A 15,205-nucleotide genomic window follows, 5' to 3' on the forward strand; every position below is an offset into this window, starting at 1 on the left:
TGACATAAGGGATTAGTGCCTGTTGCTAAACTTAAACTCTCTGGCAGTGGTGGGGGGGGGGGTGTTAGAGGAGGGGGCCAAAGCTAAATTTGCGGTGTCCACTTGGCTCACGGCGCTGCGGCGTCGCATTCCATGCCTTTTTCTCTGCCTCACGACCGCCGCACTTCCTGTGAGGCAGGAAGTCAGCTCTGTTTCCTGTCACAGTCCCCTTTCATGTGGTCACTTCCTTGTGTTTTGCCAGCGCCGCTCTGTTCTGTTGACTCAGAGAACGGAGGTGGTGCTCCTCGCGGTGGGCTCGGGCACAACAGAGAAAAGACTTTTTATTATCTCTGGCTATATGAGCTAACCTTCAGAGATACAGCAATGTCAGGTTACTGCATGTTTTCACAACAATTTTTGACTTTTTTCAACATACTATACTATGACTTTTTAGTATTTGTTTTTGACATACTATACTATGACTTTCTTATGACTATGACTGTAGTTTATATGACTATAACTAACTGCAAGTAACATTTAATGTGTCTTCACACAATCTTGTTTGTTTTCCAAAACTGTCTCCATCATTTTGTTGCAACTTTTTTGTGCAAAGAAACAAAAACACTCTACTCTCCTTTTTTATTATTGTCATATTTTCATCCGACACAAGATATGACCGTCCTCGAGCGGCGGTAATCAGAGCTCAATTCTGTGAAATCGTGGGGTTTTGTAACCTTGCTGAGGAATGTTGATTGTGATGGCTGCCTGGCTGGGAATCCTGCCTTTACTGTTTCCTAAGAGATACTAACAAGTTGGCTCTGATTACGATTGAACTTTGCACACAGTGATTAGCTGGAATGTTAAGATTCCTGTGTACCGCGGCCAGAGATAAATCAGTGTCACACTCGGTCGCTGAATCCAAAGGAAACAGACAGAAAAAATTATAAATTAAAAAGAAGTCTGTTAACAAATGTAGCGAGCAATGTGTCATAACTTTTCATTCATATATGCATGTCCATGTGTGTGTCGCTATGTCTACGACTGTGTGTTCATGAGCGTGTGTTCATCCCATATCGCGTGTGTTTTCAAACCACAATATCACTGACTGCTGTGGAGAGAGGAACAAAATCAAAACCATACTGGGCTGCTGTTTGTCCTACTGCCATTGCACTAAAAACATGAGCTGGCTCACACACACACACACACACACACACACACACACACACACACACACACACACACACACACACACACACACACACAGTGGGAGACGAGGCTTTTCCATTGGCCCCACCAGACACCATCAGCCACACTCCCCACACGGCACTCCGAGTTCTGCCGAGTTCTGGTACTTCCCATCAGGGTACGTTTTATGACCCTTCACTCGTACTCCCTCTCTTGCATCAAGACTTTTAAGCTGGTTTTAGAATGTTCTCCATCATCACAACACCCAGCATACCGACTGAGAAATAGGCCAAAATAGAAAGCCGAGCCTCCGAGGTGGAGAGTTTCTCCTTCCTGTCATCAGCAAGATATAGGGCTGTAACAGGACATCCCGGCGTCTGCGCTCACATTGCAGTCATTCCTTGTTGCAGCACAGCTGAAATTACCAGCACTCTTAGCGGTCATGGGAAAGAGAGGCTCATGACCAGACTTTACTCCTCGCATTTTGTCATAGCTACCGATGTGCACGAGGAGGAGGAGGGGGGAGAAAAGCATTTGCTAGGCTAATCAGGGAAGGGCTGTCACGTCCCTCAGATCCTGCAAACTAGCCCGAGACTATTGGCTGAGGCAGTCGGGTCATTTGATTCCGAATTTCATTCATTTGTGAAGGGCCAGTGTTCAGGCGGGCCCCCATGTGCCCTAGCGCCTGAGGTCCTCCAGTGAGGACAGGAAAGAGGTGGAGAGAAAGAAAAGTAGAGAGAGAGAGGAGAAGAAGAGGAGATGTTGCAAGAAATATGAGAGACAGGAAAGTGAAAGAAGGTGTTGTGGCTGGAATGAAAGGTAATAGAGAGCAGATTAGTCAATTAATTGATCAGTTGATTGTCAGAGAATTAGTCAACAACAATTCTGTTAATTGATTAAATCGGTGACTCATGGATGTCAGTTTACTTATCACGAGGAGTCCTACTCAAACAGCTGTATCATGTCTTCTGTGTCTCTGGAGGGAGCTTTTCGAAGTTGGAGAAAACTACCCTGATGATGTCGTAGTGATGTCATCAGGGTTATCTCAGCTCGAGCTTGAGACTTACAATTGTTAACTGAAAGTCTCCGTTACAAACTGGGGTTGTGGCGTTTGAAAGATGTCGGCATTTAACAGTAATGGTTTACTAAAAGATGATATCAAGTTGCATTATGGGAAATGTAGGATGCAGTTTACCGATTCCTGAACTTGCCGTATCGGCCGATACCAGCATGATAAAAAAAATAGTTACTTATTATTTGACAGCTGTGACAAACTACCTCCAATCAGTGAAGGCTGCTGTTTTGGAGCAGCGAAGAAGAATTGATTTCTGGTTAAACATGTTGATTTTTTTCTGGGTTAATAAATGATGGTATCGGATCAGTGCATAGACTGGCGTACTCGCCGATACCCGATCCCGAATTTTGGGCAGTATCGGATGCATTTCCAATTCTGGTATCGGTATCGGAACAACTCTACCAGGGACTTAAAGTCATGATTTAGTGGCCCCTTCTTTTTCGATTTTAGCCATTCTCTTTTTAAATATGTCTCTTGCAAGTCTACCAACTTTATGGAAGTGCAACATTGAATGGCTGGAGTACTCCTTTAATCTCTGAAGTCATTTATGAAGAAAAAATGCCCTATATTTGCTGTTTCTACCTTTTCAAAATGCAAAATGCTGCCCCCTTTCTCTGTCTTATATCATTGTTTTGGGCTGTTGGACAAAACAAGCCATTGAAGACGTCACTTTGGGCTACGGGAAACCGTGATAAGCCTTTTTCACAGTTTTCTGATTTTATAGACTAAACAAATCATTGATCACTTAGTCGAGAAATGAATCAACAGTGAAAGTAATTGTGGCGTATAGGTCAAAGTGGGACGAGATTTCCGAGTGAGGAATGAGAAGAGATGGTGGAGATGAGGAGAAGCAGAGGTGAAGGCAGAGCAGAGGGCAGACTGTGAACCAGATGTGAAGCAGTGACTCACAGCAGGAACAGGCCTGATGACGTTAGCCACTATGCACGCGAAGCTCTGCATGTGTGTGTGTGTGTGTGTGTGCGCCGGGAGTTCCAGCCTTTCTTCCAAAACAACAAGCTGTACGCATGCACAGTAATGTCTGGCCAAAGCTATTACTTCATGTTGTGGCCCGGACGCACAACGATACGGAGCCAGAGTGTAAATCATCCTCTGAGGGTTAAATGGTCACTTCAGTAACAGTTTGGGCTGATTTAAATTTGGAAATCATAAACAGTTTGAAAAACACATGTACAGTAGTGGTTCCAGTAAAGTAGGGCAGAAGTGGTGTCTCACTCTCTGTGGTTTGCTTAGCAGACGCTTGCCCAATATTCTCGCTCTTGTTTGCCGTGTTTTAATAATGCTTCACTAGCTTCCTGCACAAAAATTAGTTTTTCCACCGGGGGTGTCACTAAGCAACGTTAGAGCACTGTATTAATGTGTCTGTAAGGAGGAAAGATTAGTCCGTTTCCTCCCTTTGATTCTGTGCCGGTTCAGACAAGACACGTAGTCAGGTGGAATGTGAGTGTCGGTGTAATGCTGTTGTACAATGGGCCCCTCTGTTTTTGTGAAGGAAATAATAAAGGCCCACATGTACAGTATGTTTTGGAGATAAGAGTGTCTGCAGTTTAATCCTTGTTCGTTCAGGATGTATTGCTCATGGAGTATTGACTATCTATTGTGTGTGTTTGTTGTCTTTGAATTGCACATGGCATTAGATTGTTGAGTGACCTTAAAATCTCCCCTTTCTCTCCTGTAAGTCAGCTGTCGAGCCAGATGTGTTTTTAAAAGAGAACCACCTGTACGGGTGGATTTGCACTTGTATGCCAAAGCAGATCTGTGGTGTTTGGAGAAAAGGGCAAACACAAATCTCTCTCTGTTTGTCTACTCCTCACCTCACCCAGCGTCTCTCTTCCTCTCTCTCCTCCAGAACTCCATCAGACACAACCTGTCGCTGCACAGCCGCTTTATTCGCGTCCAGAATGAGGGGACGGGGAAGAGCTCGTGGTGGATGCTGAACCCGGAGGGCGGGAAGAGCGGCAAGTCGCCGCGACGCAGGGCAGCCTCCATGGACAACAACAACAGCAAGTTTGCTAAGAGCAGAGGAAGAGCAGCTAAGAAGAAGGTAAATAAATCAAGAATCCAGCTTTTGTGCTCCGTCATCGCCAATATTTAATTATTATTTTAGAATTTACGAAAAGGTGAATGGTTGGCCCAATGTTGTTTTAGAAAACAAAAGAAGCTGATTTTGCTAAATGTTTTCATAAATGATTATGATTTTGAGTTCTAAAAGCTGAGCTGGTTCATATGTCAACATAATGTATGATGATAAAGACCAGGCATCATAAGGGATTTTATATTCTAAACAACAACAACAGTGCGATGCTAGTGGAGAGTGGAATGGTAGTAAGAGCGAGGAAACTTTAGTAGTGTAGTGAACAGCTGTTAAATAATAATAATAATAATAATAATTACTTATTTCTTTTTTTTATCACGCTGGTATTGGATGAGTACTCAGTATCAGCCGATACTTTAAGTTCAGATATCGGAATCAGTATTCGGAAGGAAAAAATGGTATCGGACATCTCTAATAAGATTGTTTGGTAGTCATATCCACACTTCTAACTAATTTTCTTATTTTGTCTTAAAGTTGTCATGTCTGTAAACATCCTTTGAATAGCCGTTCTCAAGATATTATGACGTTATTGATAGAATACTTTTGTATTATATATTTTTAGTAGCCTACCATCCACCCCTGTGTGTTATTGCCAATGGTTTCTGCCCAAAACACATGTTACACTGACTGTCTCTGGCACATACAGTCTGTCTATGGTACACTGAGAGTCTCCTTGTCTCCCCACAGCTGTCCCTGCAGGGCGGCCCTGACGGAGGCGCCGACAGTCCCGGCTCCTACTCCAAGTGGCCTGGCAGCCCCAACTCCCACAGCAACGACGACTTTGATGCGTGGAACAGCTTCAGGCCCCGTACCAGCTCCAACGCCAGCACTCTGAGCGGCCGCCTCTCACCCTTCATGCCCGAGGACGACCTCGGGGAGGCGGACGTGCATATGGGCTACCCGGGAGCCCCCGGGGCCAAGATGACAGCCACGTTGCCCAGTCTCACGGAGATGACGGGCTCTCTGGGACACAGCTCTGAGAACGTCATGGAGAACCTTCTGGACAACCTGAACTTGCTCTCGCCCAACAACTCTCAGGTTGGAGGAGGGGCGACGACCCCCTGCTCCTCCCAGTCCTCCCCCTCTCCGATGATGCAGCCCAGCCCCGGGTACCCCGCTTACAGCTCCCCCAGCATGGTCCCGCAGCCTCAGCAGGAGTACCGCAAGTGTGTGTACGGCCAAGCGGGGATGAACGCCCTGTCGTCCATGCCACTGCAGACGCTGTCAGAGAGTAAGCCCAACTTCGGGCCCAGTCTGGGCCCGTACAGCTGTCCGGCGGGGCTTCTGAAGGAGCTGCTGACGTCGGATGCAGACCAGCACGGAGAGCTCATGCCGTCAGTGGACACGGTGGTGTCTCAGTCCAGTGGAAGCTGTATGCTGCCGCCATACAGCAGCAGCCAGCACGCAGCTAAACTCATGGGAGGAGTAAACGGTCATCCACACGGTCTCTCTCACAGTCACCCCCACAATGTGCACAGCCAAGCCACGCACACGTCATCGGCTATGAACGGCCGCTTGCTCATGTCCCTGAGCCACAGCGGGGGTTCCACGCGTTTGCCAGCAGCCAAAAGTCCTATGCAGATGCCTTATGGCCTCTCCAGCCACCTCAGCGCAGGAGGCATGCCCGGTGGCTTCTGCCCGCTCAACACCAACGGGTACGGCCGACCGGGCCTGCAGCAGCCCATGCACCCGGAGAAGCTGCCCAGCGACCTGGACGACATGTCCATCGAGAAGTTTGAGTTCGACATGGAGACGGTCCTCCATGACACTCTGATGGACGGGGACGTCCTGGACTTCAACTTTGAGCCAATGGTGACCCAACAAGGTTTCTCTCATGGAGTGAAGACCACCACACACAGCTGGGTGTCAGGGTAGAAACTGTGGTGCTGTTGCTGTTTGGTAAAAGGCACAATCAGAACTCATCTGAGACAAAAAAAAAGTGTATCTTAGGATGTTTAATCCTCAACCCAACAACATTTCTGTTTCAAAAATACTCTTCGGATCATTTCAGCAGACTGAGACTGGTCGTGATCAGCATCTCCATCAGAGCCCCTGAACTGGTGACGATGAAATCTGAATTATTTTTGAAATATCAAATCATTTGTACAAACCAAGTGCCAAACATTTTGCCTTAACGTAAGAGCCAAACTGAAACACACCTCTCTGGTTTACTCACCAAGGTTGCAGTTACTATACAGCGGTTGTGTCTGCCACTTTTGCAACTGCCAACTACATCTCATCATCAGCAGCAGCAGCAGCACAATCTGTAGAAGTGCACAAACTCACACCATGATGTTTACTGTGTTTCCACAATCAAACTCTTTGTATGTACAGAGTGGTGATAATTGATTACCACTACGGACGAATTATGAAGGTAATCTGGCTCATGGGTTTGTGGACTGACATGATGTAATGTGAGAGACTTCTCAAGGGATCCTCGGATGATGTTACATAATAACTCACTTTGTTATTGCCTGATATGTACATAATGGCATCACGCAGTTTGTAAAATCAGGCCTCTTAGTGTATTTTCTAAGACTGTAAATAGTGTTTACAGAGCGGAAGGCAGCAGAAATGAGCTCACGTTGAAAACTGGATCCGATTCTTTTAAACACACGTCAAGTGGATAGGTCTGTGCTCGAGGTTTCTCTTCAGTCAGACTGTAAAATGGTAACACACTTTCTGATTTATTGTACATACATTAAGAATGTATATTAAAATGATGTAGTAGATGTTTACTGGATTTAGTATATATTTGAGACCTAAATTATTTGTGGTTAATATAGATTTTATGCTGGTGCATAACGTGCACTCAGACATCAGAATATTGTTCTGAGTCCTTCGTCACTCTGAACCTTAATACCACAGAGGCCTATTTATTGTGCCTAACAAAGTAGATATCGACTGCAGGCTTGAAGGGTTTTATATTGTAAATGTCTACGGTCCAGAAGATATTCAAATCCAGCAGTCTTGAAGAAAAGTACAGTGAATTCTTTATTTTCAGTTCCCTGCTTTCACTTTTTTTTTTGTTCGAAGTCAAGAAGAAACTGTAGATTCTTGTTGTTCCTGAACGCTTCGCCGCTATGTGAATGTTAAGAGGTCAAGGCAGGTTGGTGGATAAAAGATATTCTCATAGTCTAACACCTGCTAGAGATTGTCATTAAAGACACTGTGAGGAACCAGCCTGTCCCCTGTTCAGTTTCAGAAAAAAAATTCTCAAAAGGTTAGCGTGACTGATTTAAATTAGTACAGTATGATTCCTTTTGGTCCAAAAGAGCCGTCTGATGCTATCAGTAGGATCAGCTTTACCGCCCCTCCTACCTCTACCCATCTCCACGTCTTTTTAAATATTTGATAAAGTTAACATGTGACTTCATCTTCTTAATAACAAGTCTATTTCGATTATTTTTCGCCCCTGAAAAGCGCCACTAAGTGTTAAGTATTTTATCTAGCATGTATATTTGCATTTTTCTGACTTGCTTTTCCCACTCGTCGCTGTACTAACATTGAGCTTGTCAGCCTGTCAGTGACTTAATATGCAGAGTCACAAAATAGTGTACAAGACCGTGGCTACCTTTGTGAAGATGGCATCTGTAAACACGACTGCTTCTAATGAAGTCGACTGGTTCGGTGGCTGAAAGACAAACTAAAACTGCCTATTCTACATTGGTGTTTATTGCGTGATTTATCCAGAAACCACATATATGTCAGCGCGTGTCTGATCGTGTGTTGTATGCAGGTTTTTATTTAAGTCATACTACTAATGAGTTCACCTCCAACCACGGGGGAAAGCTCTTTAATTGAGGTTTTGGTTAAAATGAAAACTTGCATACTCCGGATCAGTAACAGCACATGATCTGACACCGCTGACGTAGATTTTTCAGAAAGCCGGGGAGCGGGGCAGGTTTTAGAAGAGTAAAATGACTTAACATTTCAAAAGGCCGTTAAAGAAGCTGCTGTTTGGCTTTGGTGCCAGGTGTTGCCTTTTCTTACCCAAACATGCCATAGTGTACTATAGCCAAATTTGCCTTTGAAGTCAAAGTGATATATTTAGCATTTTTATCATGTGATATGTTCAGAATTATATATATTTGTGCCGGTCACTCAAGTCAGGATAAACTGTAATGAATCCATGTAGTCAGTGTCACAGGATTCACTCTAAAAGTAAAAGAGCTGTACTAAGTAAATTATATCTCTCCATTTTGAAATGATTGAATCTATGCATTGTATTCCTTAATTTTATGTTGCTATTTTCCTTTTCTTTGAACTTATGACAGAGATATTTTATTGTAACATAGCGCTGTGAGATATTATGGTGTCGTTGTTGTCAAAACTCTATGTTCCAGATAGTTATATGGGAAAAAAATGAAGTTTATTTAGAAAAATAGATGATGCAGTGATTAATATGCTAAGCTTTTGTAAACTGACAATGTTGTATTTCTTGTATGTAGCTACAGTTTTTAGAAAATAGCATTAAAAAGCAAATTATTGAAAAAAAAAAATGGAAAGATATATTGCATTTTTAAAATGGAAAACATAAGATTTAGTCTGTCGGAGAAGTCCTGCTCAGAACGCAGATTCTGGACCAATTTTTTGTAATTTTATGAGTAGAAAGATATTGCACTTTTACTTACATTTTATAACAAAGTGCTCCTCGTGACAAGAGGAAGAGTTCCCATTACATATTTTAAAATACAAATCTGTTACATTGAACTTATATACAGGAATAAATTGGAATTGTGCTGTGTGATTTGCAATCAATAAGAATATGTAACTCGTTCAATATTAATGTATTAAGACCTGAATAAATGTACTTCTGTGTTAAAGATGTGTCAGATTTGTCATTCAACAATAAGTTGATATCAGCACCTTGGAGTTTTGGTTCGGTACAAACACGATCAAGAGAGAGAGCTGCTCTCCAGGCAGACATAATCTGTCACCATTTGCTGAAGCAGGCTGGGAGATGAGATGGAAAGCTGGTGGACTATTGAGTTTACGGTATTTTGTTGTAGAAGTAATCTGCCTGGTTGTCTAAAACACCATAACTTATTTTTTCAGAATAGAAGTAAGCTAGGTGGGAAATTTGAATGGCAAAACAACAGTTTGAAATACATCTAATGCAAGAATAATGATTACATTTTCTAATACATGTAGCCTATACATAATCATGACAAAAAAGTATCTGGAGGCTAATTTGGCTTGTTTAAACTTAGAAAATCAGATAAGCTAACATGTTATGGCTACTCTTTTTTTTAAATAAAGGGGACATATCATGAACACTTTTTCAGTGTTTGTGCACGTACACTTGGGTATATGGAGTGCCTACCAACCCACAAACTGTGAAATAAGACAACCCAGTCAGTTTTTTGTGGGCTGCCTGGATCAGAAAACATGTGATTCAACAAGCTATTCAGATTTGGCTCCCCTTCCTATGTTACACGCTGGCTCATTAGAATATATCAACCACAGCTTACCTTTGCAAAGGTGCAAAATATTTTTCTTGCAAGCCAATCAGAGCAGACTGGGCTTTTTTTGGGTGAGGCTCTTAAAGAGACAGGTGCTAAAACGGAGCGTTTCAGACAGAGGATGAATACAGGTATATTCAAACAGACAGTATGAGAAAATATTGTGGGCTTTTTTTATATTAAAGCATGTTAACATGTTCTAGTAGAAACTAAAATATAAATATGAACCTGGAAATAAGCATGATATGTCACCTTTAACCCATAGCTACTAGCTTAAAGGTCCCTTATTGTAAAAAGTGAGATTTTCAGGTCTTTTATTTTATAACGCAGGTTGAAGTACTATATAAATACTGTTAAACTATCAAAACGCTCAATATACGGAGAAACACACACAGCCCGTATTCATAAATTGTGCGTTTGAAACAAGCCGTTCACAAATATACAATATATAGATCATTACACGGTTTTAAACATAAACAGTCTAAATGTGTCCCAGTTTATTTCCTGTTGCAGTGTATGTAAATAACATCAGCTCACAGGAAGTAAACATGGACCCAAACTGTTGCCTAGCAACGCAATTCCGTTGAAATGCACTAAAACGGAGTGTTTCAGACAGAGGGTAAATAAAGGTATATTCAGACAGACAGTAGGAGGAAAATAAAGTTTTTTTTCGAACATTACAGCATGTAAACATGTTCTAGTAAAAACACAAAATACAAGTATGAACCTGAAAATGAGCATGATATGGGACCTTTAAAGGGTGTCATAATATTAGCCACTACTAGTGATACCTCCCTCCAGAGTAGTCAGCCACTAATTTAGGTGCATAAATTATTGTTTCCTTACCAATCTGGTACATCCCTTTTCTTCTTTCAGCATTGAGTAGTGCACCCTAATACCTAAACTGGAGAATGGCTTTGCAGGAGATGATTGCCTGAGGCTGTCTGGCCTGAGGTCCCATTTTTATCCCAACTAAAAAGCCAGCTGACATTTCCAGGTCAAAGTGACTCATGTAGTGTTACAAGACCTACAGTACTTGACAAGACATCTAGTAAAGTTACAGAGGGTTATTAGCAAAGTGTAGTAGGATTTGACATAATGTAGCACTGGTTATGTTTGGAATAGAAAACAGTCAGGAACTAGATGACAAAAGCTATTATAAATTGTCAGCCATCAACCTGAAATTCAGAGTAAAATTAAGAATATTTCCCGCTTTTGTCTTCCATGCAGTGCCAACACATCACAACTGGAAGGCATTGTCACAGGAGGATAAAGGATCCCAGAACAGGAGATTTAAGCCATGTGCAGAGGTTTATAAAAGACAGAAAATTCTCTACTTGTGTGCTGCACTCCCAGTTCTGGCGTCTCATTTCTTCCCTACAATGATTCTTCCTGGCTTTTCCTTACAGCCACATTCCGCACCATGCACCCCCTACCACTGAACCCAGTCACCCCAGACAGCAAACTGCACAGCCTCTCTGGCCCCAGTGTCTTTGACTTTGAGCTGTGAGTAAAAGATAACCTTTAACTAGACAAGCCACCGGGGACCAGTCTCATAAAAAGGCCCCTGGCTAAGACGGGTTCTTAAGAAGTTGAGAAGTTAAGAAGTCTAGACTCGTTCCAGTGCTCGAATCTTTGTCTTACTTTAACATCTCCTGCTCGTTCCTACGGGCCTGAATTTCACACCGAAGAAAATTTCTGTGAAATGAGTAGCAGCAAAAATGAATCCCATCCCAGAAACTGCATGCATAACAGGTCAGTTAAGGCACTAGCATTTTGAGGAGAGTTTAGTTCAAGAAGTGGCACACTATGTTTCACCTCCCCCTGTGTCCAGGGAAAAAAAAAGTGGTGTTTGCATCTCTTTACAGTGCACAGCAATGTGGGCCAAAGTTTTGGTGTCAGAGCGAAGTGGGAGGGAGAGAGAGGGGGCCAGCGAGGACGCTTGTGAGCACATAGCTGAGGAATGTGGGTGTGGACTCCTGCCAAAGGCATATGCGATCCTTATGTTCCCCTGGGTGCGAGGAGGCAAAATGTGGTTAGACTGCTGGGGCCATGTCAGGACACAGACGCGGTGAGGACAGAGTAATATGCCATGGAGTTCACACTCTGCTGCATTTGTGTTTTCACATTTCCCTCCACAGTTATATTTCCTTGTGGCCACAAATTGAATTAAAGACAAAATAAAATGTGCAGCATTTTGATATGAGGCAGGGATATAAAAAAGAACTCTTTATACATTTTTGACTTTCCCTTAGCAGGACAGTTGAGTCAATATTTGCAAACACAAGACTCTCAATACTAGAATACTGTGGCAGTATCAGTCAAGTCAGCCACTTCCTGGTACGTACTTGGCTGTTAATACTTTCACACTGTAATATAACTCCTGAAAATAGGAAAATCATTTACAAAGGTCTTAAAGTGAGTTGTATACAACTAAAGCATAAGTGTTTTGAAGGAAATAAAAGTTAGAATTAAATAAAGGTGTTGTAGTGGTTAGCACTGTCATAAGCGGTTACAGATAATGGATGAATGGATCTGTTGTATTTAATGATAATCACTAAAACAACAAGGAACATCTGCTGTGCATTATAGTCAAGCCAATTTTTTGGTCATCTAAAGTGTAATGTGTTAAGGGCTAAGTAGTGTACATCAGGTCAGTACACTTTTAAGTAAACAAAAAAAAAAAGAATATAAATAATTAGCCTGGATGAAAAAAGCTCATCCAAACAGAATCAATCACATCCGGGACCGAATCCAATCATGTCAGTAACACTGCCAGATTAGTCTTCTATTTTGATGTAAGAGCTTTATATAAAACATCTTTCAATTTTCAGTCTGAATTCTATTGGACTCTGACTGTGTGAATAGGCTAGAAAAAAACATTAATAAGGATTTGATTATATAACAAAACATATTTCAAGGGGACTGAACTGAACCGATTTAAAGAGGAAAACACAGAGAAAAAAACAAAAGCATTTTGAGACTTACTGTATCTACTGTACTTTATCATACTTATCTTTTCCAGCTATCATGCAAGCCTGAGCATGCACAGTTGTGTGTGCGTGTGGGTGTTGGAGGTGTGTCTCCAGGGCTCTGTAGGTGAAACAAATAAGTCTCAGAGAGACTTTGGGCCCAAAAGAGACCAAGCAATGGGGCCTGTAACTAGTGAAGTGCCGATGTGAATGACAGACCCATGGGTGGTCACCAGCATCAGCTGAGCCCGCCGGCTGCACTGCAGAGCAGAAGTTAACATATTATTCTCATTTGTTAGTCAGTTCATACATGTTTTAATATGTTTACCTGTTTGTTATACCTATACTCATAGTCTTGTTTGATGACAAATTATATTTTACCTGAAGGTCCAATGAAGAGAAGGGCCATGACTGCATCATAGCATTGCAAATCAAAAAAAAAAATCAGTTTGGATTACAAAGACATCAAATTTTGTTGCTGGATCCAGAATGAGACTAATGTCTTAAAACATCAAATGCAGTGATATGCAATCTGTGTGTACTGCATGACTGCTCAGTCAACCCAAGTGCCCGTACAAAGTTGGCCCAAGTGGCCCATAATTTGCTCACATGCCCCTCGGGGTAAGAACTCCTCTGGTTGGCTGAAGTGCCACACTGGTAAACACAAGTGCCCATAGTTTGTTAGCACACAACTCTGGTTGGTTCTAGTACCCCCCTGGTTGTCCCAAATGTTCCTCTGGTTGGCCAATTTGACCTTCTTGTTGGCCGCAATGCCTTTCTGGTTGGCCTATGTGCCCCTCTAAATGAGCCCAGTGTCCCTTTGGTTGGCCCAAGGGTTCTTCCAGCTCAAGTGCCATTTTGGTTTCTCCAACTGCTCCTTTGGTAAACTCAAGTGCCCTTTTTGTTGGCCCCAATGGCCTTCCACTTGGCTCAAGTGAAACTTTGGTTAGCTCAAGTGTTCTTCTGGTTGGCCCAAGTGCCCCCCTAATTGAGCCCAGTGCCCCTTTGGTTGGCCCAAGGGCTCTTCCAGCTCAAGTGCCATTTTGGTTGCTCCAACTGCTCCTTTGGTAAGCTCAAGTGCTGGTTCAGTGACCCTCTGGTTGGCATTTCTAGTTGGCCAAAGTGGTCTCCTTGTTGGCCCCAATGTCCTTCTGGTTGGCATAAGTACCCTCCAGATGGCTCAAGTGCCCCTCTAATTGACCTAAGTGCCCCACTAGTAAGACCTTGTAGTTGTCCCAAGAGCTCACATTTTTTCCACATGCCTCTGTGGTTGGCTCAAGTACCTTTATGGTTGCTGTGAGCTATAGTGCTCCTATAGTAAGCCCAAGTGACCCTTTGATTGGTGCGAGTGCCCTTTTGGTAATTCCAAGTGCTTCTGTGGTTGGCTCAAGTGCTAATCTAATGTGACCTTGGGATTACAAACCATAACCCTAACCATAAGCCTGCCTTCCCCTGAGCACCATAGAGGTACCACCTTGTCTTCCTCCCTGCCCTACAGAAAGCCTGTGCATGCCACTGATCAGATGATAAGGTGTGCTCCGTTACACACCATCATGTCATCCTGTACCAAAGCAACTCCACTATTGGGTCAACAAACGTCACTGTGAAACAACACACCTCATGAGTGGGAAGAGGGAAAGACGTGGAGAGACAGAGAGAGTAAAGGAGAAACAGATGTAGCTCAACTGTTGTGAGTGGAGACTTGGAGAGGGGGGTGATTTGTGTCCTGACTTGACCTCTCCAGCAGCACTGATAAGACGCCCAACAGGCAGGACACACACACACATACTGATCTGATTCTCTCTCTCTTTTTATCTTTACTGTCTCTGACCGTGCCGCTGACTATCACTGTTCCTTCATCTGTAATTTATGCATCACTGGAACCGATTAGCCCCATATGACTGCAGCTTCCAGGTTAGTTACATTCCACATCAGTCTTTGCTCCTTGCAGCCTTTGTACTGTCACAATTTCTTGCTTAAGGAGCCCTCTTTAAGCACCTCTGACGTTATTTAAGTATCCATCATCACAGCACCAGATATATATCCCAGAGAGCTCCATTTATGTCATGTGATGTAAGTGTTTTGTTGAAGACCAAAGTGTGTCAGAGCCGCTGGTCTCTGACATCTGAAGTGGGGTTCATTAAAGGAGTTTTCTGTCATACTGTCAAGCCCTCTGGAAGGAGAGGACTGAAGTGAAAATTCAGGGAATTTGAAGCATTTGAAATTAAAAGGTTGACTTCTGATGCTTCGTGGATTGAACTTGACAGCCCGGTAATATCTCATGACTAACTCGGCAATGCACAGAAAAAATAAGAGCCCCGTTTTCCCAGCAATACCACAGGCGATGGTTACTACAGTCTGCCTTTGTGTTGCTCAAAGCTGTTACTACATGCAATGGGAGTCTATTTATGGCCGC

At 42.9% G+C, this 15,205-nt stretch overlaps 1 protein-coding gene across 1 annotated transcript in view; it reads left to right on the forward strand.

Annotated features, from left to right (window-relative positions):
• The window catches only part of foxo1a (forkhead box O1 a), a 30,163-nt gene extending 20,985 nt beyond the window's left edge, over positions 1-9,178 (forward strand). Inside the window, exons 2-3 of the mRNA XM_074640374.1 lie at positions 4,107-4,301; positions 5,040-9,178. Of these exons, the coding sequence (XP_074496475.1) occupies positions 4,107-4,301; positions 5,040-6,227 (1,383 nt within the window). The 3' untranslated portion in view covers positions 6,228-9,178. The remainder of the gene's footprint in view (positions 1-4,106; positions 4,302-5,039) is intronic.
• The last annotated feature ends 6,027 nt before the right edge of the window (positions 9,179-15,205 follow it).

Source organism: Sebastes fasciatus, chromosome 7 (genome assembly GCF_043250625.1).
Source record: "Sebastes fasciatus isolate fSebFas1 chromosome 7, fSebFas1.pri, whole genome shotgun sequence".
Lineage (NCBI taxonomy): Eukaryota > Metazoa > Chordata > Actinopteri > Perciformes > Sebastidae > Sebastes > Sebastes fasciatus.